Below are 23,763 nucleotides of genomic sequence, written 5' to 3'. Positions count from 1 at the left end.
GCTGAGGCAGGAGAATGGCGTGAACCCGGGAGGCGGAGCTTGCAGTGAGCTGAGATCCGGCCACTGCACTCCAGCCTGGGCCGCAGAGCGAGACTCGGTCTCAAAAAAAAAAAAAAAAAAGATGTTTAATTTCAGTTCCAAAAAGAGAGAGAAAAATAGAGTAAAAACAATATAGGAGGCTGGCTGGTCTGAGTGCAGTGGTGTTTACAACTAATTGATCACAACCAGTTACAGGTCTTTCTGTTCCTTCTCCACTCCACTACTTCACTTGACTAGCCTAAAATATATATACACACACATATATATGTATATATAATATAGGAGAAGATAATGGCTACTATTAGTTAAAATGTATCCCCCCTAAATTTTTATGTTGAAGCCCTAATCCCTAGTATCCCAGAATGTAACTGTATTTGGAGATAAGGCATTTAAAAAGGAGATTAAGATAAAACGAGGCCATTAGGGTGGGCCTGACTAGTGTCCCTATAAGGGGAGTAAATTTAGACACAAAGAGAGGCACTAAGGGTGTAGACCCACAGAGGGACTGCCATGTGAGGCGGGAGCAAGAGGCCAGCTATCTCTAAGTGAAGGAAAGAGGCCTCAGAAGGAACAAAACCTGCCAACACCTTGGTCTTGGATTTTTGACCTCCAGGACTGTGAGGAAACGAATTTCAGTTGTTTAAGTCGCCCAGTCTGTGGTATTTCATTATGGAAGCCCTAGCAAACTAATACAATGACTGAGAATTTTCCAGAGCTAAAGAAAAACAGTAGCATATGGATTTAAGAAAACTCATATCCAGAAACTTGACACTGATACCGTATTTGGAAAAACGTGGGTTTTCCCTATGGTATCCTGTACTCCTGTTTATGTTTCTAAAGGGAAAGCTTCCTGGGCAATGCATCTGATTGGTGGCGCCCAGGTCACAAGCCCATTCTCAGTTGCAAGCTGGGAAAGCAAGTGTGCTAGGACAGACTTACTTATAATATGTGAAATATCCACATGTAAGGAGAATTTTTAAAGGATGTTGGACGCACACTAATGTAACATACACCTGTAACAGGGCTATTCAAAGCTTACGTTCTAGTCTCGGCTGTTTTCTCTGTATTCTTTTCCTTCAAGAGTGCATGACTCGTAGTCTCTAACTCAATGGATGACTTATGTAATTTGATTAATTCATCTATCAATTCATGAAACTCTAGACACAAGAGTATTCTATCATACAATTCCCGTGAACTGCTCCATCTTCGCTTAATATTCAGCTTACCTAAATCCTAGCATCACCCCTCCGCCCTCTCCAGATACCCTGAAGAGGTAGGCTTCCTTTTTTCTGTAAGTATTATCTTGCCTCTTAAAGGCACTTTTGAGAGTCTCCTCTCTTTCCTCTTGATTGCACTTCATATCTAGGTTCACTCATCCCTTCCTTTCTAGTCCCATAAGGATTACCCTTTTGCAGCTTTATGTTTGAGCATCTGCACTATGGCCAGTCACTGGTGTTTCTGACTCTGGTTGCTCGTCCCTTCAATTCATTCCGTAAACTCATCAATGTTTGGTGAATTTCTATTTTCTTCTACAAATCTTCTCACCTGCTGCCCCAGCCAGTGTTCCCTTGAATGTCTCAGTCTTTTTCTCGGACTTTGCTCGTAATTTTATTCTACCAGGGACCACCCTGCTCCAATTTTTGTCTAAGTCTTAACCTCCCTTCGTAGTGCAGCTCAGGCCAATGCTCTCTTGGAGACCCCTCCAGATGGTTCACTTTGTAAATGTGTGGACCTTGACATGGCTACCGCCCCTTCACACCTGGCACAGCTACTTTTCATTGTTTTCCTTCATGAAAATTAAAGTTCTTTTGTTCCACAAGACTGTGACAGTGACTTCAGGATAAAGATCATATCTGGATCCCTAGTTCTTAGTGCAGAGCCTAGCACAGACTGGAATGCAGTGTTTGTTGAATGAAGGAATGAATTAAACTGCGAATTAAGAAATGCCTGCTTCTGGCACTGAGACTCGCAACTGTGAGTCTCAGTGGGAGACTCACAAGCAGGAAACAAAATGCGGATGTCAGCAGTTTCAAGTGAGATCTGTGGTGAGCTCCTTCCTCTGCCGGTTTTCCTTTCTTAATTTTCAGTCTGAAGTGGGCAAGTGGAGAGTCTTTCTGTGTTAGACTGTGTCGCGTTGGGCAGATTTCTCCAATCTTAGGATAGTAGTGGTCCCTGTCACTGGCCTTCACTATGCACCATCCCCAGCAAGAACAAAGTCTGTGAACTGAAGTCTAATGGTTGGGAAGTGGATTGAGACGACATCCGGGTTTTACTTAGTTTCTATGCTCAGATGTTAGCAGAAGCCCTGAAACTCCTTTCCTTTTCTATGAAAGGAAGACGCCTGTTCTCCGTGAGGCCCTATAGCTCAGGGGTTAGAGCACTGGTCTTGTAAACCAGGGGTCGCGAGTTCAAATCTCGCTGGGGCCTTTAGAGTTTACTTTCTCGATTCAGCTTTTACTTTAATTCACCTCCTAGTCCTTCTGAACTGACCCTGAGAAAACGTGGCAAATTATAACTTCTTGCCGCCGTTCAGAGCTTCCAAATAAACACTAGCTGAGCAAAACGTTTCCTTTAGGTTCCAGTAGTAATGCTGCTTTACCTCCTGGAATGCGGCGCAATCCATTACACAAGCGGTGGACATCGCCGTCAGCCTCTGCCAACGCCCCGGCTTGCGGACTGGCGGCGAGAGCCCTGCTCGCTGCCGAGCGGGAAATGGGGACAGCTAGGCGAGACAATGGCCCCTTAAGCTATTCTCAAGCCCCGGGTCTGGGCATATTTGGAGTAGAGATCAAGATTCCCCTTCTGAAACAGGAAGAGCCAGCGATGACCGCTCTTGCCAGGTGTCCAGAAGACAGATGCACACTGCGCGGCAAGGTTTCATGTGCCAGTGGGCTTTTGGGATATTAAGGGCCCGACTTTAGGGGCGAGACTTGGGTCACTAAACTTGATTTTGAAGCAGAGAAATGTGGCCTTCCTTTTGAATGAGCTGAAAATATTTTCTCCAATAGCGAATTCACACAGAAACATTGGGTTTGCCCAGATGTCCTCTATTTCAGGGGTTGCCAACCCTTGGGCTGCGCACGGGTCCATGGCCTATTAGGAATCCGGCCGCACAGCAGGAGGTGAACTGCGGGCTAGCTACCAGTACCGCCTGAGCTCCGCCTCCTGTGAGATCAGCGGTGGCATTAGAATCTCATAGGTGCGCGAACCCTATTGGGAACTGCGCATGCCAGGGATCTAAACTGCTCTCCTTTTACGAGAATCTAAGTGATGCCTGATGATCTGAGGTGGAACAGTTTCATCCCGAAACCATCCCCCAACTCCTCCTCCCCGCCCCCAAGGTCCGTGGAAAAAGTGTCTTCCACGAAACCGGTCCCTGGTGCCAAAAAAGTTGGGGACCACTGCTCCATTCTACACCCTCTCCCTCCCGAGTCTGTGGACGTGTAAGCGGAAGAGCCGAGATTGAGAGGGGAGCGCAGAAAGTGAGGACACCAGAGAGCTCGGGCCTAAGCCTGGAGGCCCGCCCTCTCCGGCGTTCACAGTTGCGCAGTCAGAATTGTGTGCGTCCCACCGCCTCAGCCCCCAGTTCTCCGACGCCCAGGTGCGGGTCCCCACCCTGCACACAAACACACGCATCCATGCTCCCGAGGCCCCTGGGTCCGCGCCCAGTGAGGCCAACAGGCCTCGTGCGCCCAGAGGATGCGCAGCCTGGGTATGTCCAGGTTCCAGGGGCACCTGCTCTGCTTGGGAGCGCCTCAGTGAAGCAGGGGAATCCAGCTTTAGAAAGGTTGTCCTCAGAACCTTGGACGCGGGACTGTCTTACAAGCTGGCTTTGCGACTCTGCAATAATCACTTTCCAGAGATAAAGAGATTTCTCGTTCCCGTCTCTGGTTAAGGATGTCTTGAATAGGGTTTTTTAGGAGCCGCTTTCTCGTACTCCCTTCGATAGCTCAGCTGGTAGAGCGGAGGACTGTAGTATCTACCGTGTTGCTATCCTTAGGTCGCTGGTTCGATTCCGGCTCGAAGGAGAGGTTGCTGTTTTGGGGTTTACAGTAGCTCTTAGTTTGTGCAATACATCTCTATGTTAACGTGATGAAATCTCTTTCTATCTCTTACCCTTGTCCGAAGGAAACAGCTTAGCCACGAGTTGAGCTGCATTAATCACACTTTGAAAAGTTGGTTTCCTAGCTCTGAAGGACAGTAGACCCGAATCGTCCAACCGTTGGGGGAAGGCACTGTTATCTTACCGAAGTGTGTTATATTTTGTCTTCTACGTTAAGTTCAAAGGTCGGCAGGTATATACGTAGCGCGCGTCTGTCCTGGGGCTCAGTAACCTACAGCCTTGCAACCGAGCTCGGCTCTGGCCCTCGATCTCTATCTCAGACCCCTCCAGGTTCCCTCCAGGCTCTAGTGGGCTTAAATCGCTCTCCGGGCTCAGTGAGATATAAGGATGTCTAAAGTCTAAAAAGCTGCCTTCGTTCACCCCATCCTGCGTCTGGATCGAGGAGAATAAGCCAGACAATAAGCCATACTTGAAACTTGGTAAAGATGGAAGGAATAGCTAAATAAGGCCAAAGGGAAATGTCACAACAAAGAAAAAAAACAAAAACAGAAAAACTTTCAGAATGGCAGGCGGAAAACAAATTCAGAGTCGTATGAAGCCATTTTCAATACGGTGGCTCGTTGGTCTAGGGGTATGATTCTCGCTTTGGGTGCGAGAGGTCCCGGGTTCAAATCCCGGACGAGCCCTCAGGTTTAGTTTTTTTTTTCCACACGTGTTTTGGCAACTACTGAAAAAAGTTTCCGTTAAATTTGAAATACAGACTGTCTCGTGTTGAGCTGTCCTGCTAAAGAAAGCAGCACCGAATAAGTACGTGGCAGATGGGGCTGCCGACCAGTGTCAAGACCGAGCTTCATGGGTTCCTGGACGCTCAGCCAGGCATAGTCTCCTAAGGGCCGCCTGGCTCTTGGGAGCAGAAGCCAGTTTCCCGCCATCTGCTCTCCGTGGAGGCAGTGCGCTCGCGGCTGCTGCCCGTTGGGTTCCAGTTGAAGAAGGAGCGTGGATCCCAGACTTGTTCTTTGCCTGGGCTGCCCCTGCGGCCCCTGGGGCGGGGCTGCTGCGGCGCCAGCTCCAAGGGCGGATGCAGGCGGGAGAGGCCTCCTGGGAGAAGCAGGGCGCGGTCCCAGCTACGCAGAGGCTAGTTTGCCGACCCTCCACTCCTCACCACGCCCCCATCTCCGTCCGTGTACACACACTCACGCAAGCACGCCACTCCACCCAGACGTAAAGCAGGATTCAAAAGAACAACTTTGCGTTTTCTACGCACTCCCCATCGTCATACTAGGGAGGAAGAAGCAGGTGAGAAACAAAACTTCTTTCTACCGTCCTGTCCGTTTCTGCCGACTTGTTCAGAGGCCGAGGTACGTTCACGCTCCTGCTCCTCTTGCTCTTTGGTAGCTACATCAGGGGCGTTGTGGCCGGGGAGTCCTTTCCTAGTAGAAGCAGCTTGGGACTCCTCGGGGAGGCTTTTGCGGGACTGGGCTGGAGAGGGAGGAATGGGGAGGGAGGTGAAAGTCCAGTATTTGTATGAGTTAAGGACTTTACATTCCCACTCGGGTTTTTACTTTGCGCAGCTGGGCAGAGATGCCAGCTTCTATTGATTGGTAGGCTTGGAGGGGGACCACAGAATCGCCGAACCTAAGGGAAGCCCTAGGAGGCCTGCACTTGCCCACAACTAAGAAAACTTTGCTTGTTATTCAGGTTAATCACCAGATTTTTGAAGCAGGCCTTAGTTTTTGCAAGCGTAACTAACATCTGGGGATCGGTATATTTCTGTTTACTCTCCTCTGCCTCCCCACCCTTAATCCACCCTCAACAAATATTGTGCAATTCTTGGAGACACTTGCCAACATCCTCTTTCAAGCCTTCCTACTGGAAGGCTGGGATCCTCGGTTTTTTCGCTCTGAGACAGCACGTCAAATGCTAACAGCAGCACATGAGTAAAGCGCAACATCTTTATTAAAACAATTTCAGCACCACTCAGGGGGCTAAGGAAATCCCAGATGAGCCAAGATCCTCCCTCGTGACAGTAAGAATCTTATAATCAAGTAATAATGTAATCAATAGAAACCCAAGTGACATATTTATCTGCAGCACAGGACCACCTTCCCAGAAGCAGCCACAGGTATTCGAAGACTTACTTAACCACAGAGCCACTAACTAGTTTTGCAAGAGGATAGATTTGTTACATACGCTTCAATTCAAGCAATTCTTTTACTGATGACAAGCAGAGTAAAATATTTTTTGAATTTATGGTAATAGTCAGTGTAGGTTTCCTTTGAACAGCAACTTTCAGTGGACCCTTTAAAGTTAGTTTTGATTGTCTAGAAAGTACTAGTATGGAAAATAAAAGTTGTGTGGACCTGGCACGGTGGCTTATGCTTGTAATCCCAGCACTTTGGGAGGCCGAGGTGGGTAGATCACGAGATCAGGAGTTCGAGACCACCCTGGCCAAGACGGTGAAACCTCGCCTCTACCAAAAATACAAAAATTAGTCGGGCACAGTGGTGAGCGCCTGTAATCCCAGCTACTCGGGAGGCTGAGACAGGAGAATCCCTTGAACCTGGGAGGCAGAGGTTGCAGTGAGCCGAGATTGCGTCACTGCACTCTAGCCTGGGTGACAGAGCAAGAACCCATCTCAAAAAAAAAAAAAAAAAAAAAAAAGTTGTGTGGTGCATTGGAAAGCTTCTAGTCCCGCGAATGCCATGAGTTCCTTGGGCAACACATGTCTCTTTCTCTGTTCCTCAGTTGTCTCTTCTTTAGTATGAGGGGTAGACAGACAGTCTCAGAGGCCCCTTCCACTATTGTTCTGTGACTGCACGGAGTGGTGCGATGTTAGAAACAGGACATGAGGCACTCTAGTAACGTGGAGACGAACTATAGTTTGGCAGAGAGGATGGAAAAAATCATTCCAGGAAAAGAGGAATGGCTTTAGCTATTGCTGACAGCAGATAATCAGTTTATAAGCAGGCAAGAGTAAGAGGTTTGTCAAGTTATTGTTGGAAGCATTTGTCACTGTGACTCAAATTAAAGTAGATGGATAAAAAAGTGGACCAATGAAGGCTAGTGAAACCTTTCTTTAGGAGTTTTTATTTAATCTGTATTTAAGCGGATTCTCTGTAATTCTCCGTAAACAGTTATTCCCAGAAGAATGCCATGAAATACTTGGGAAAGAGGGAATGGGATCAAAGAGTGAGTGGGCACAAAGCTCAGAGTTGGTTGAAAAGCAAATGTTTAATTTTTGTCTTTGTTTGGAAATACAGGCGTGTCAGCAGGACTTTGTCCCCACTGTCCTTCAGTCAGTAGTGTTGCCACTTCCTGGAGACGCGGTTCTTCTTTTCACGCGGGCTTTTCCTTCTTTACCTGTGACTTCCGTTATTGAATAAGTTTCATGCTTATAGACCTAAACTGTTAGAATAATAAAGAAATTTAGAAACTATTTAGTCCATTCTTCCCATCATCTAATTTTAGTCCTGAGACAGAATGAAACATATATACTCTGTATGAAGGAGGAAAGTGCTCCAACACTAGAGTCCTTGGAAACAGGACCCATGCATCCCATGTCTGTGTGCAGGGATATTATTGGCTTGAGGGAGAGAGAGAAAAAAATCTCCAGGAAAGGGGAATGACTTTCAAGTTAAAGCTGTCTGAACATTTAAAAAATATATGAAGTTTTTTTTGCAATTGGCAATTCCTTCATTTGTACTAAAATTACTGACAAAGATGTGATGTTCCTTAATCATAGAATATAATTCCTTGTTGTATTTTAAAACACAAATGACTAAGTACCTACATGCGTTCTAATGAAATAGTAATTTTTCCCCCAAACCCTACTTTTTGTTTCAACAAAACTTCCTTGTGCCAAGTTTAAAAGAAAAACAAAAAACTGTCTTTTTGCATTGTGGGCAGATTGTGAGTCCTCCAAAGATTGTCCAGTGAAGGCCCAGAGGCAGAGAAGGGACCTGACTATATTCAGAGGCTGCTGGTTGCCCCAGCCCAGCACTACTGCAGAACTCTAAAACCAGAGGCTACTCTGTTTGTGTGAGTTGGTGCTTGAATTGGAGCTTCAGGCCATGGGGCTGTGTGTATGCAGGCGCATATGGGTTGTATATTGTGGCAGAGTTCTGCTTTTCAGGACTCAGAGGTGGTGTTGCTTGAGCTGAGTCTGGAAAGACGGGTCAGTTTTCTCCTTGCTTACAAAGGGTTCGAAGTCTGACTCCACCATTCATCTGCTGTTTGTTCTTGGAGTTTCCTCATGAGCAGAGCATATTTACATAATGCCTACCTCACACAGTCCTGGTGCTGGTTGAATGTAGTCATGTATGTGAGAGCTTCACAAAATGAAAGAGTGCACTGAATATTATAATTATTGTGATTTCAAGTGCATTTGTTTCACTAGCAGGCAGCCTGTCTTGACAGCTTCTCAAGTGCAGCCAGACTGAATACTTGCAGGTAGGTGGATGACAACAGAGGATTGAGGATTTTTAAAAAGATAACACTGTCCTAGGTCCAACACCACTGTGAGCAAATGCTGGGGGTCTGTGAAACAGTTGGTACCCTGCTACTGTCTGATATTGGTAACTATGAGATCTATAAAGTGATCCTGGTGACCTTTGGCCCACTGTTTTTACGCAAGCAATAGATCTACAGCCCTGCTTTGATGGTGGAGATAAGCAATTTTGCAACTACATTACAAGGACCAGACAATTGAATGTTCAGGGTTAGGCTCTTGTGGACAGGTAAAGATAGAAGAAGGAGAAACCCAGGAAACATGGCAAGCCTACTTTTAGGGGTTAGAAGCTGAGAGGTTGAGTGTAGGGGGAGAGGCAGTGTACTAATAGCTGTCACACAACCTTCTCTAGAAGTGCTTTCCTGGCTGTGTGAAATCGATGGAATAATGTGCTTAGCATCCATTCATGAAAACAAATGATGTGATATGATAAATAGAATGTGATATGATAAATGATAAATAGAAATTACAGTGGAAAAGCATTTTACTGGAAGACCATATCTTACTCTGTGACATCTTCCAAGGCAGTTCTTGGAGTTAGCCCAGGGAGATCAGAGATGCTATCTTATGGATCCAGATTATTATGTGTGAATAGTGAAAACTCAGTCCTGCCATGGACAAGAGTAAGCACCACAGACAGCAGAAAAAGGTAACTTTTGGACAGAAGGCCATGTTTCTCAAACTTTGTCTTCCAGAACAAATCTCCAATCCATTCAGATGGGTTAATATCTAACCCAATCATGCCCAGCAAAAAGGTGAATGACCCTCCTCGTTTGTTCAAGAGCAGTGTCCTTGGTTTTCATGTCCCTGCCAGGACTGGGGGTCCTTAGCTCTATTCTCTCCACCCCCTTATTAGAACACTATATAATCAGAATCTGGAGAGGCCTCCAGGTTCACACAGCCGAAACCCATCTCCAGGAACAAACGGCTGGAACCATCTCCCATTGAAGGGAAACTGCCAGGTGTTTTTAAGATTCTTACTCCTGGGTAATCTATTGTTCTATTTGTTTTATATATTATTTCTAGTCATCCATCCATTTTAATGAAGCCATTTTCCTCCCTTTAAAGCCTCTGGGCTCAAGCTCATGAATTAAAAAGGAAATTGATCAGATTCTAAAGTTTACAACGAGAACCGGTTTCCTTTGGGCTGGCCTATATGTGGATAAAGAGAAATTAGTGAGACTGGGAGCAAGTGGAAGTTTAGGAGGGATTTCTAAATTGTGATAAAATCCCCAAAGGCTTGGGGGAGCCACTTGCCGAAGGGCATCGGGAGTCCTCCCATGTCATCCACCGCTGCTACAGGCATTACACGTGGCTTAACAAGGAAAGAAGCAGAAAGTATGTTTTTAGCATTCTTTCCTTCTAACCTTCCCTGCTAATTTCTTTTCTTAGAAAAGTTTTGGATGCTCTTTGAAAACAAAGTGGGACACATCCCAAGATCAAAAGAAGGCTCACTGGCAGGCTGAAGGGAAGAAGGAAGGAAAAGCGATAAAGGGATGAATATGCCTTGGGTGTTAGGCTCTCACTTTGGGGGATTTTGCCCTAGGATATATCAAAGTGTGAAGCTACATTGATGAAAATGATAACTAGAGTTACTCATCATAGAGTGTCAAAGTAACTCACTGGTGTGTAAAATTTGATGAATCTCTTGAATACTGAACATTGCCTGTGGAGAGAGGGAGACAATATTAATCCTTGTGAAAACTAACAGATTCATTTGATACAGAAGATAAAGTTACTCTGAAGAACAGATGGGGCCAGGTGTGGTGGCTCACACCTGTAATCCCTGCACTTTGGGAAGCTGAGGTAGGCAAATCACCTGAGGTCAGGAGTTCGTGACCAGCCTGGCCGACATGGTGAACCCCCCTCTATAGTAAATATAGAAAATTAGCCGAGCGTGGTGGCAGCCACCTGTAATCCCAGCTACTCGGGAGACTGAGACAGGAGAATTGCCTGAACCAGGGAGGTGGAGGTTGCAGTGAACTGATATAGCACCACTGCACTCTAGCCTGGGCGATAGAACAAGACTCCGTCTCAAAAAAAAAAAAGAAAAAGAAAAAGAAAGAAAAGAAAAAAGAACAGAGAACAGCTGGGACTAATTCCACTGACAAAAAGCTAACAGACAGTTACGTGTTTGGGTATAGAAGGATATGTCTATAGGACTTTTGCCACCAGATGTGAGGCTCTGCACCCTTGGCTTAGGCAGATTCACTTTTATACCACAAATAATGTGTCTCTTACTGGTTTTCTCCCAATTCCATTTTACCTTGCTTTTTGAGAAATTTAGAGTTGAATATATTGAGAAAGTTTTGAGTGAGGGAGCAGATGTTAGATATTGGTGGTTTTGGTGTACGCTTGCTGAGATTTGGCTCCTGGATGTCTTAGGGAATCAAGATTACAGTAAGCCCGTGCAAACCTTAGCTGACTTGTTACAAAATGAATGTGCATATTCTGCAAATCAGAAGCAAAGATGCCCTTTGACCTCTGCAGACTGGGATTTGAGGGCCTTCATACTAAAAAAACAAGTGGCTTTTTAAGAGGCTAAGCCCCCGTGTAGTCCAGTGTTTTACCTAGAGGTGTTATGTGAGCTTGGCTTACACATTGAGCCTTATGGGATGATGCATCTTAATGAGATTGGGCCACAGGTCACCCTGTCATCTACTTGTTTCAGTTGGTGCCTTGTGCCCCCAACTAAACTTACACAAAATTTGTTTTTGTAACTGAAGGTCACTGGACTTTTGCTATTGAAACTAGCAAAGTCTCTATTATGCTTAATGAGAACCATGAAACTTCAGATTTTTAGAGCTAGCAACTCTCTTATTTTCTTGATGAACAGGCCTGGAGAGAAAAATGAAGTCAATTATTTAAAAACTATTAAGGGGTATAATAAGGCAAGCATGTTGATTCAAGGTGAATGATATGAGTTCTGTAGGATATACACCAGTAAGAAACACTAACAAGTAAATAGTCCATTGTTCATCCAGGATCACATGGGTAATGGCATGCTTGGAAATGGCACCCGTGAAACCTGACAGCAGGTCGATCTTTATTTTGTGATATCCTTATGGGTAGATCCTGAGCGTTGTGGCTTTTACTTTGGCACTTATATCTGGTGAGGTGTCCTTGGTCTTAATATCTAATGCAGAGAGAGTTTGGACAGAGATTCTAAACAGGCTTACCAGCTCATACTCGCGTCTGTGAACAGCAATATTCCCACCAGTTATACAGCATTGTCACCTCTTCCCAGTCCGGTCTTTCCTAGAGAGGATATTAGTAACATTCGTATCCACCACTGCCACCTAATGACTCTTTTAGGTACTAGCAGCTCTGGTTCTGCTCCCTGATTTTTTGAATTCTGAGATTCTGGCACCAGGCAGAGGGATGTTGACTATGTAAGAGAGACTTTTGACATTAGAAGTCAGTATTTGTTCATTACAGAGCAAGAGACTTAATTGATTGCAAATCAATAAAACTTTGATAAAATCTTCCAAAAAGCTAGAAACAGGAAACACACACAGGAGACTGAAAAGCATGATGTAAATGTAAAGAACTTGGGAAGTGGGTGGCTTGGCAGCCCAACAGCTCTACTGGAGCAACTGCATGAGTGAATACTTGTTACTCCTTTAGGGCTGACTCTCCATTCTGCAATCATGTGCCTCTTTCTTGATAAACTCCCAAGAACACCCTTTCAGCATGGCATTTCAGACTTTTAGAGATAGCAACTCGTCTTAAGTATAGACAAATGTCAGTGCAGACAAATTTGATACACTGCTGAAGAATACCAAATTATATGCTAAGGAATTTTTCATTCCACAATAATGAAGTAAATAGCAGCTGGAAATGTTTGTATTAAGTTCATAGATTATAATTTGTAATGGAATCAACACCAAATGCAAATTAGAAAGAGAGCCCACTTTGCTCACCCCACATGTCTTCCCATGTAACCGTAGAACACTGGAGTCCTGTGTCTTTCTAGATCCACAGTCTTGCTCTCAGAACAGGCTAGCCACAGCACAGGCCTAGTGCTAGGACCCATGGCCTTTTTAAGCTCAGACTCCCTTCTGTGGACAGCAATATCCCCACAACTTGCACAACATTGGTGCTTCCTGCAAAGGCTACAGAACTATTCGATATGAAGATGTTCATTGACTTACACACAAGCACCAAATAAAAAATTAATAATTAATTTAGTGTCTATGAAAATGTACCATTTATTTTTACGTTTAGGGGTCATAAGAATTGTATTACATTTAAGAATGTAATGCAATTTGAAAATCAGATTTTTCTCCCTTTGTGAGAATTTCTCAGTATGTGTAATGACTACCAAGAAGTCATAGCCAGTCATAAATTCAGTGAGTTACTCATAAACGAACAATTTGAAAAGCAAAATTCTAAAAATCAGGTAAAATTTTACAGTGAAAAGTTATTTTTGTTGTCAAATATAGGGGCATTCACATATATTAGATATAATGTGGGTTAGATCTGTAATGATTTTTAAAGGCTCTGAATAGTCTTTAAAATTTTCTCCAAAAAACTAAAGGTATAGTCAGAAACTACTTGTCGCACATACCAAATACTTTTCAATTCTCTAATCTTCAACTTTCATAAGCAATAGAATCTTAAAAGTTCATAAGAAATTTGCTTTCTATTTTGTTATAATTCATATTTGTTTAGTTCTATTTTCAGTGATCAGTCATTGAGTTAAAATTATGCTCCAGGAAGAAGCACCGTATTTACCTAAAGCACCTACCTAAAGGTGTGTTCAGTGTCTGTGATGCAACATTCCTGGGATGTGTGCGTTCTAGAGTTTGAGAGGGACAGCTCTTGAGACGTGATGGCAGGAATCCTCTTTTTCTCTTCTGTTGAGGAAGATGTTAAGAAATCATTAGAGCAAACTGTAAGGCCTTTGATTTGATAAAAAAAAGTCTAAGGCATTTTTTTACCACATAGTAGCACCTTTTGCCTGTTGTGTAACAGCGTATGTACATATGCAGGAGAAACTAGAAAATATTCTCTAGAGTAATCTCAATTGCTTCTAATGTGAGAAGCTCCTAAGAATAACCTCATATTCCTCTTCTCTGTAAGGGCTGATTCCAGACCCATCTTCCAAACATCGAGTGTCTTCTTCCATGCTCCTCCCTCTTCCTTCTAAATGGTACAGAACAAATTCACCTTTGGCCATGAACCACCTACTTCTTGGGGAAGTAGGTCTGCTTCCCTTCAGCTCAGGATACAACTGCTTTCAACTGCTTTCTTCACATTAGCTGAGTAATTAGCTGGAATCCTGTCGTAAACAATTTTATGGTTGATCCTTCTCTGGGCTCAGGGTTTCCTAAAACAGAGGTCCCCAAATGCCGGTCTGTGGCCTGTCTGCCTGAGCTCCGCCTCCTGTCAGATCAGCAGGCAGCATTAGATTGTCACAGGAGCCGGACCCCCCCCCATTGTGAACTGCGCATGTGCGGGATCCAGATTGTGTACTCTCCTGTCAGATCAGCAGGCAGCATTAGATTGTCACAGGAGCCGGACCCCCCCCCCATTGTGAACTGCGCATGTGCGGGATCCAGATTGTGTACTCTTTATGAGAATCTAAATAACTAACGCTTGATAGTCTGAGCCAGAACAATTTCATCCTGAAACCATCCCCCACCCATCCATGGAAATACTGTCTTCCACCAAAATGATCCCTGGTGCCAAAAGTGTTAGAGACCACTCCCCTAAAACTCTCTCTTCTTAGCTCTCACCTCCTATATTACTATCTCATCTCAGTACATTGAAGCCCCCATCCTTTCCCCATGGATGTCTCATTTCCTATTAAGGAGGCATTTGGTATGTCTTTTTTTTGACAGAGTCTCCCTCTGTCGCCCAGGCTGGAGTGCAATGGCGCGATCTCGCTCACTGCACGCTCTACCTCCGGGGTTCACGCCAGTCTCCTGCCTCAGCCTCCCAGGTAGCTGGGACTACAGGCTCCCGCCACCACGCCCGGTTAATTTTTTCTGGTTTTAGTAGAGATGGGGTTTCACTGTGTTAGCCAGGATGGTCTCGATTTCCTGACCACGTGATCCGCCCATCTGGGCCTCTCAAAGTGCTGGGATTACAGGCGTGAGCCACTGCGCCCGGCCGTCATTTGGTATGTCTTAATGTGCCTCAGGACCTAGTACAGTCCCTGGTACCCAGTAGGGACCTATGTAATGTTCGTTATTCAATTAATTAATAAATGAATTAAAGAGTGAGAGTGAATTTTGTAATGTAACGACTGATAGAGAAATACTCAGTGATTCTAAGGGATAGGAAAGAATGGTTGGAGCTAGAGGCCGTGCTCAGGAAACTATTAAATAGACATTCTAGAGGAATGGATTGACAAGAGGTGTGAGGTTAATGAGAAAGGGAAAATAGAATATATAATTTGGTGGCAGAAAAGATCTGATTCATGATGCTGTGTCAGAGATGAAAGCTCCTGTCCTTTTCGCCTGATTTGGTGATGCTGTTCTTGCGTCTACCATTCCTCCTTTTGCCCTTGGCAGGAGCCTGTGTTGGAAGAGATGGTGATGCGCCTGGGCCTTTTCTTGTTGGTTTTCATGCTGGGTCTGGGTCTGACCCCACCCACCCTGGCTCTGGATAACTCCAGGTACAGAGACTTCCTGACCAAGCACTATGATGCCACACCACAGGGCCGGAATGACAGATACTGTGAAAGCATGATGAGGAAACAGGGCCTGACCTCACCCTGCAAAGGCATCAACACCTTTATTCATGGCAACAGTCGCCACATCAAGGCCATCTGTGGAGATAAGAATGGAAACCCTTACGGAGAAAACCTAAGAATAAGCAAGTCTCCTTTCCAGGTCACCACTTGCAACCTACGTGGAGGATCCCCCCGGCCTCCATGCCGGTACCGAGCCACAGCGGGGTTCAGAAACATTGTTGTTGCTTGTGAAAATGACCTACCTGTCCACTTGGATCAGTCAATTTTCCATCCGTAACCAGCGGGCCACTGGTCAAGTGCTGGCTCTGCTGCCCTTGCCTTACGTTTCCCCTCTGCACCCTAGAACAGTGTGGCAACATGTATTGCCAAGGGCCCAAAGAAAGAGCTACCTGGACCTTTTGTTTTCTGTCTGACAACATGTTTAATAAATAAAAATGTTGCTGATATCAGTAAGAATCAGAGTCTTCTCACTGATTCTGGGCATATTGATCTTTCCCCCATTTTCTCTACTTGGTTGCTCCCTGAGAGGACTGCATAGGATAGAAATGCCTTTTTCTTTTCTTTTCTTTTCTTTTTTTTTTTTTTTTTTTGAGATGGAGTCTCACTCTGTTGCCAGGCTTGAGTGCAATGGCACAATCTTGGCTCACCACAACCTCTGTCTCCTGGGTTCAAGTCATTCTCCTGCCTCAGCCTCCCAAATAGCTGGGATTACAGGCATGTACCACCATACCTGGCTAATTTTTGTGTTCTTAATAGAGACAGGGTTTCACCATTTTGGCCAGGTTGATCTTGAACTCCTGACCTCAGGCAATCCACCCACCTTGGCCTCCCAAAGTGCTGGGATTACAGGCATGAGCCTCCGAGCCTGGCCACTTTTACCTTATCAGTCAGTTTTTTACAAGTCATTAGGGAGGTAGATTTTACTTCTCTGTGAGGGAAAGAATGGTAAGTTGATCTACAGAGATGGAAAAATTCCAGGGCTCATAGCCACTAAGCAGAATTTTTAAGAGAGGCAAGTTGTTTTTTTCTGTCAAATAATAAGCTAATATTACTTCTACAAATATGAAACCTTCAGGAGGAGTTTCCAAGGACCAAGTACCAACAAACCAACAGATTATTATAGTTTCTGTCTCTCTGTTACACACACACACACATACAGATATGTAATCCAGCACGAAACCAAAATTCATTCAGGGTAGCCACCTTTTTGTCTTAAGCGAGAGATAGTTTTGATGTTTGAATGGAATGCTCCCAGGATATTCTCTTGTCATGGTTATTTTATATAAAATTCAAAAACCAATTACATTATTTACTCTGTAATCTTTTACTTAATCAGCTAATATCTGGCAAGTGTGATGTTTTGGGGAAGTTACAGAAAGATTCCGGCCGGGCGCTGTGGCTCACACCTGTAATCCCAGCACTTTGGGAAGCTGAGGCAGGCAGATCCCGAGGTCAAGAGATCAAGACCATCCTGGACAACATGGTGAAACCTTGTCTCCACTAAAAATGCAAAAATTAGCTGGGCCCTGGTGGCATGCACCTATAGTCCCAGCTACTCGGGAGGCTGAGGCAGGAGAATCGCTTGAACCCGGGAGGCGGAGGTTGCAGTGAGCCAAGATCACGCCACTGCACTCCAGCCTGGGCGACAGAGCGAGACTCCATCTCAAAAAAAAGGAAAGATTCCCAGTTTATCTCTTATTCTTCCCCAAGATTTGTTTTTAAGTAAACATAACTTAGGTTAACACTCTCTTTGTAAAATACACAGTTCAATCTACAGACTCAGTAGTCAGCTTCTTGTTACCTAATTTCTGTTAACAGGTACCTGGATATGTTATTTAGAAAGTGGTTGCCAGTAAATTAGTTATAAATCACCAGTTTCACTGCCTTGTGAACACATAATTATTGTGGTCTCAGTATTCCCTATGGTGGCTTCTCCTACTCCTGGTATTGCCCTGAAATGGGCCAAAAGCCCTGGCTCCCCAATGCTCAGGTTATAGAACGCTGTCCAGGTACCACCTAGGAGAGCCCAGCCTCACCGAAAGTATTCAAATTTAGGAATGGGTTTGAGAAGTAGGTTGCTGGTGTGTGCTCAGCACAGGAATCTCTCCTCCTTTGGTTAGTCTATTTCAAAACTGAAAACACTGTCATTTCTTAAGAAAACAGGAAAAAGTATTCCAAACCTCTCTTACTGGAAAATTTGCCATATTACCAAATCTCAAAAACTCTCAGGAAATGAGAAAGTCCCAGTTTCTGGTAAATTGTTTGGGCCCTTTTCTTAAGTTCTCCAACCAGTGCTATTTTCTTGAGGTGAGGCAAAGTTACTCGAGATCATTGCTGCCACTCAAGGCCTTGATAGGGCAAGTCAAAGGCATGGACCATTATTATATTGATCACATCATAAGCTGTGAAAACTCACATCTTCTCCAAACATCAGGTTGGAGCATTATCATTGCATCGTTTGCTCTGGTGTTAAGGGAAATGGCTGTTTCACAGGAAATCACATGGCAGTGGGATGGGAGTGTTTCCTGACCTGCTGATGGTACTGGCAGCTGGGCAAGCATTCCTAGTCCTTTTCGGTCTGGGCCTCTTGTTCTATCATAACCACAAGCTGTTTAAAATAAAATGTCAAATCACAGGCAGATCATTTTGTCCTGAGTGAATCATTTGAAGAATTGAAGTCCTGGTCAGCTGTGATTGTTGGCTTTGCAAGGAAAAAGAAGGAACACTCCAAAATGCTAAGTCCTTTGAAGAATAGTGACATGCAAGGAAGAAAATTCCATGCAATTTGGAGAGGAAAAATTTTTCTAGGGATCTAGTAGCTGAGATATTTTATAGTTTAGAAACAGACTTCCAATATCTTGAGACTACAGTTAGCTCTACGAAATAAAGAGGAGTCAATAATATATGCAACTCTGTAGTCATTCATTATTTTATCCAGATTGACAGAAGCAGAGGAAACCAAGAAAAATGGAAGTGGTAAAAAAAAAAAAAAAAAAAAAAGCAGTAATTGCCAACATTTACTGAGCATTTACTATGTGCTAGGCCTTGTTATAGGCACTTAGATTGATTTTGTTTTCATAACATCCCTAAGAGGTAGGTACTATATGCTTGTTTTGCTTATGAGGGAATCTGCTGAGAGAGGTTAAGTAATTTTCTCATGGTCACAGCCTCAGTCTTTTAGACCACAGTGTCAAAAGAAGTTCTTACTGTTAGTCAGGGTGGTGCAATGGAGAAAGTGTTTGGGGAAAATCCTGGCCCAAAAGTATGTGTTGGGATGATGTGGAGATCATTCAACTTTCTCTTTTAGCTACAGCTTTGAGATACACCCATTGGTGTCCACACTGGCCTGCTGTCTTCAAATATTTCTCTATGTCTTCTTTACTTGGTTAGTGTAGAAAAGCTGACATCCTGGGTCTGCTCTCGCATGAATAGGTGAGGTTTTCTCTGTAGCCAGTTATCTTGCTAAACCATATTTTTGGTCACAAAGAATCAGGATAAGAGAAAGTAGATGAAACTCTGGAAACTCCAGGTGCCACCGGAAAAGCAAGCCAAAGTATATTGATCTGCTGAAGCTATAATCCAAGTACTAAGTATACCTTCAGAAGTTGTGTGCATTGTTCTTGAGGCAAAAAAGGAATCAAACATCTGCCCTTCCTCCCACAACCTCTTTACTTCCTTCTCTTCCTAACACCGTATCTCACATCTACAGCTGCGGGCATACAAATATGACATACAGCTTTATATCTTTATGCACAAAGACAAAAGGTGGCTATGGATAAAGGAGGTGGCATTTAAAAGAACAATATCCATGTTTGATACTGCTTTCATTATCAGTAATCAAAAGGTAGGCTTTCAGCAGAACAAAGTAAGTAAGGTACAGGTCCCTTGGAAGCCATTTCAGTCATTCACACAGTGTGATCCACCATTATGAAGCAGAATTTGAAATCGAAAGACAATAGTACCCATATACATCAAACTAGGAGTTCAACTGGGGTCAGTCCTTGGACTGCCCATGTAGAGTTGGGCCGCCTGACTCTCAAAACATTGCCCTTGCTAATTTAGGTTGCTCACTTCCTGTTGAATCAGGGATGATTTTTTTTTGCTGTAGTAAATCGACCCTGCTTCACCTGCTTCACTGCAAGAGTCAAGCCGATTCACAATTCATGTCAATTCCAGGAGCGACGGCCAGATGGCAGTATCTGGCTAGTCAGTTGGTGAGTGATTCCACCTCCAATCTTGATTAAACTCTGCTGCTGGGAAGTAGCAATTCTGAGCATATATAGAGTCTTTGATATCATGAATATCTGGGGCATGGGATGAGAGAGGCAGTAGAGGATAGTGGAAAGAGCACAGGGTATAGACTAAGATAGGCCTGGATTCCTTTCTTTAATCTGTCAACGAAAGCAACGAATGTTCGGAAACTACATGGCAATGCTTTTTTTTGTTGGTGCTCTGGATTTTTTCTTAATGCTATAAAATATATGCTTATTTTTCACTGCAACAGGTGACAACACAATGATGCTGCAACTAGAGAAGACAGACAGCTACCAGCAACTATTGACAAGACAGGAGGAGCATCAAGAATAGATGCAAGACAAAGCAATGTATCTCCAGGGCCTAGATTTTTTAGGTTATGCATAGAAACAGCAAGGAGAAGAAGACACAGTCCAAGTTGTCTTTTGAGGATATTGTGCTGTTTAAATTTATTTTTTAAACATTTCTTAGCTTTTCTTATTAGTCAATTTCATAAGCCTGGGAAACACCTTTACTCTATCCGTTTAATTGCATTTGTTCATTAGCTCACTGATTTCACTTACTAGTTCATTCAAACAGTAGCTATTATCAACTGTCTTCTAAGTACTGTATCTGGGTACTTACTTTTTTTTTTTTAATAGAATTAAAAGGATTTCCAAAAGGACCTGATTTTACATTAGAATTAGAACAATACATTTTAGATTAATGTATAGCATATATTATTCTGGAATTAGAATAATATATTTTAAATCACATTAGAATAATAGCCACATGATAAGAAGAAAATAAAAATAATAAAATTAATGACAATAAGAATAGTCATGAGAGGAAAGGCAAACCCTAAATATTCCTCTGTCCTCTTCCTCCACCTAGATTCCCAGATGTAAGGTATTAAAAGTAGTTTATAAACTTTCTTTGACATATCCTGAGTCTATCCAAACTGTTGGGAATTGGAGCCTCCCAGGAACCAAACACTCCCCAAAGATCATACATAAAACGGAATTCCCCCAAGAGATACACAACTGCAGTTTCATGTAGGTTCACCTGTTCTCTCTTTTTATACTCTGACCACACAAGCCTGGCAGCCACACAGTCAGTCCCTGCTCTGTGTCATTGTACTGGCTACAGCAACTTCTCTCTGTAAATGAGAAAGGTCTTGCTTTCAGAAAAGATCATGTTTGCAAACTACTCACTCTTGGGGAAGCAGGGGTGGGAAAAGTAGCAGAGATGAGTGGGGAGATGGTGCATATAAGAAGGAGGAAAGAGGAGACTGTGGAGTCAGGATGCCAGCTTGCTATTGTCAACACCTTTTTCCAGTGCCCAGTTCTTACCTTGTTTCTCCTGCCCCTTGCTTTCTTTTCTAGGCACCTCTAAGGTACTGATGGCTCTGCAGAGGACCTGTTCGTTGCTTCTGCTTTTGCTGCTGACCCTGCTGGGGCTGGGGCTGGTCCAGCCCTCCTATGGCCAGAATGGCATGTACCAGCGATTCCTGAGGCAACATGTGCACCCTGAGGAGACAGGTGGCAATGATCGCTACTGCAACATGATGATGCAAAGACGGAAGATGACTTTGTATCACTGCAAGCGCTTCAACACCTTCATCCATGAAGATATCTGGAACATTCGTAGTATCTGCAGCACCACCAATATCCAATGCAAGAACGGCAAGATGAACTGCCATGAGGGTGTAGTGAAGGTCACAGACTGCAGGGATACAGGAAGTTCCAAGGCACCCAACTGCAGATATCGGGCCATGGCGAGCACTAGACGTGTTGTCATTGCCTGCGAGGGTGACCCACAGGTGCCTGTGCACTTTGACGGTTAGATGCCACCCTGTAGGGATTATCGCGAGTGGTTGACCTTACACCTACTCCTTAAATAGCAGTGAGTAATGCATTTGAGCTGTCCCAGGTTCTGTCTCCTTAGCTCATTTCTTATTCTTTTTCTCTGTATAACTCATTCTATTAAATACATTGCACCAAAGAGAAATGGAGACATAAACCTATCATGAATGAGGCTGGGCTTTTCTGTAATAAGCTTCCTTTTATAATACTGGTCAGCTTAGCTCTCTCAGATCCTATCCCGTGGAATTTAGTTATTATGTGTATTTATGTAGTATTCCAAACGTTTCAAAATGCTGTCATCTATGTTTATCACATTTTAATACCACAGCACTTATAATGATGTCATTACATATAGAAGCTCAAAGTTAAGGGATTTGCTGAAGACTGTAAAATTAATGGAAGAATTGAGACAAAAAACCAATATAACTGGCCACTTATTCAGGGCTTTTTCTACTTCATCACAAGGAATGTTTTGAAAGTCTCTGCTTTTTTTTATCCTTAAAATTCACCGGTCCGGGGAGGCATCAAAAATTTGGAAATGTATGCCAGCAAAATGTGAGCTCTGTATTTTTTGGCATTGTTATGTTTGGGTTGAATAAGATTAAGAAAATGATATTGGGAATTTTCTTTTTCCTGAACCTTTGAATCACCTTAGTAAGTCAAAGTATTAAAAAAAGTGCTAAATCATTAAGACTCATGTGCTTTTGCCGACTGAAAGATTTTTTTGTTTTTCTTGTAATAAAGGACTTAAACTGAAGGTACCTGAGAAGACTGTGCTATGGTATTATATCTTTTTCTCCAATTTTTTAATCCTTCTCTAGTTTATAAACATGCATGCACCTTAATAACCTCATAAACTCTGGTCAAAGACTAATGCCTATCAGATCCATGACCACAACACTGAAGATTTGTCTCATTTACTCCAGAGAGAATGATTCCTCTCAAAGACAATTCTCACAGCCCTTCCTTCTCCCTTAGAATATTTAGAAACAAATTAGGGAGCTGTCAGGCCTCTGAGCCCAAGCCTGCACTATACATCCAGATGGCCTGAAGCAACTGAAGAACCACAAAAGAAGTGAAAATAGCCAGTTCCTGCCTTAACTGATGACATTCCACCGTTGTGATTTGTTCCTGCCCCACCTTAACTGATCAATTAACCTTGTGATATTCCTTCTCCTGGACAATGAGTCTCAGGAGCTCCCCACCGAGCACCTTGTGACCCCCACCCCTGCCCACAAGAGAATAACCCACTTTGACTGTAATTTTCCACTACCTACCCAAATCCTATAAAAGCCCCACCCCATTTCCCTTTGCTGACTCCTTTTTCGGACTCAGTCCGCCTGTACCCAGGTGACTAAAAAGCTTTATTGCTCACACAAAGCCTGTTTGGTGGTCTCTTCATATGGAAGCATGTGATATTTAGTGCCGAAGACCCGGAACGGGGGACTCCTTCAGGAGACTGGTCCCCTGTCCCCGCCCTCACCCCATGAGGAGATCCACCTATGACCTCAGGTCCTCAGACCAACCAGTCCAAGGAACATCTCACCAATTTCAAATTAGGTAAGTGGTCTTTTCACTCTCTTCTCCAGCCTGTCTTGCTAACCTTCAATTTCCCTGTCCTTTCAATTCTAGTTCATTTTCCTCTTCAGTAGAGACAAAGGAGACACATTTTATCCATGGACCCAAAACTCCGATGCCGGTCATGGACTCGGGAAGACAGTCTTCCCTTAATGTCTGATCACCGTGGGGATGCCTGCCCTGATCATTCACCCACATTCCATTGGTGTCTGATCACCATGGGGACGCCTGCCTTGGTCATTCACCCACATTCCCTTGGTGGCAAGTCAATTGCAGCGATGCCTGCTTTGGCTGCTCACCCACATTATAGTCCAGGGCTGCTTATCGCACCACCCCCTTCTCTGTGTCTCTACCTTTCTCTTTAAACTTACCTCTTCACTATGGGCAACTTTTCACCCTCCGTTCCCCCTTCTTCTCCCTTAGCCTGTGTTCTCAATAACTTAAAACCTCTTCAACTCACACCTGACCTAAAACCTAAATGCCTTATTTTCTCCTGCAATACCGCTTGGCCCCAGTACAAACCCAACTGGTTCCAAATGGCCAGAAAATGGCACTTTTGATTTCTTCATCTTACAAGACCTAAATGATTTTTGTTGAAAAATGAGCAAACAGTCTGAGGTGCCTGACATCCAGGCACTCTTTCACATGTTGGTCCTTCCCTAGTCTCTGCTCCCAATGCGACTCATCCCAAATCTTTCTTCTTTCTCTCCTGTTTCTTCGGTCTCCACCCCAAACTCTGAGTCCTTTGAATTCTCCTTTTCTACAGACCCATCTG

General features: G+C 43.8%; 2 protein-coding genes and 3 non-coding genes across 9 annotated transcripts; all 5 read left to right on the top strand.

Annotated features, from left to right (window-relative positions):
• Window positions 1-2,393: 2,393 nt before the first annotated feature.
• Window positions 2,394-2,466, top strand: TRNAT-UGU. Its single transcript has one exon. It is a non-coding gene; the product is annotated as a tRNA-Thr (tRNA).
• A 1,512-nt stretch (window positions 2,467-3,978) lies between these two features.
• On the top strand, window positions 3,979-4,067 carry TRNAY-GUA. Its single transcript is given in 2 exon segments — window positions 3,979-4,015; window positions 4,032-4,067. It is a non-coding gene; the product is annotated as a tRNA-Tyr (tRNA).
• Window positions 4,068-4,716: 649 nt separating this feature from the next.
• Window positions 4,717-4,788, top strand: TRNAP-UGG. The gene has a single exon. It is a non-coding gene; the product is annotated as a tRNA-Pro (tRNA).
• Window positions 4,789-4,880: 92 nt separating this feature from the next.
• Window positions 4,881-15,768, top strand: ANG (angiogenin, ribonuclease, RNase A family, 5). 2 transcript variants are annotated; one of them, XM_011957900.1, is made up of 2 exons: window positions 4,881-5,460; window positions 15,131-15,768. In XM_011957900.1, exon 2 carries the CDS (start codon window positions 15,149-15,151, stop codon window positions 15,587-15,589), a length of 441 nt encoding a protein of 146 aa, XP_011813290.1. In that variant the 5' UTR covers window positions 4,881-5,460; window positions 15,131-15,148; the 3' UTR covers window positions 15,590-15,768. The 2 variants fall into 2 exon arrangements, with proteins under 2 accessions (XP_011813290.1, XP_011813291.1); XM_011957901.1 differs by lacking the exon at window positions 4,881-5,460 and adding an exon at window positions 9,496-9,596.
• RNASE4 (ribonuclease, RNase A family, 4) lies at window positions 4,917-22,179 on the top strand. 4 transcript variants are annotated; one of them, XM_011957903.1, is made up of 3 exons: window positions 4,917-5,460; window positions 15,131-15,234; window positions 20,931-22,179. In XM_011957903.1, the coding sequence occupies exon 3, from the start codon at window positions 20,948-20,950 to the stop codon at window positions 21,389-21,391; it is 444 nt and encodes a 147-aa protein (XP_011813293.1). In that variant the 5' UTR covers window positions 4,917-5,460; window positions 15,131-15,234; window positions 20,931-20,947; the 3' UTR covers window positions 21,392-22,179. The 4 variants fall into 4 exon arrangements, with proteins under 4 accessions (XP_011813293.1, XP_011813294.1, XP_011813292.1 ...); XM_011957904.1 differs by lacking the exon at window positions 15,131-15,234 and having other exon boundaries at window positions 4,917-5,398; XM_011957902.1 differs by lacking the exon at window positions 15,131-15,234.
• The last annotated feature ends 1,584 nt before the right edge of the window (window positions 22,180-23,763 follow it).

The sequence above is a fragment of the Colobus angolensis genome, unplaced genomic scaffold (genome assembly GCF_000951035.1).
Source record: "Colobus angolensis palliatus isolate OR3802 unplaced genomic scaffold, Cang.pa_1.0 Scaffold451, whole genome shotgun sequence".
NCBI lineage: Eukaryota > Metazoa > Chordata > Mammalia > Primates > Cercopithecidae > Colobus > Colobus angolensis.
The sequence above is the reverse complement of the archived record's forward strand: the minus strand, read 5'-3'. Positions and strand labels throughout refer to the sequence as shown.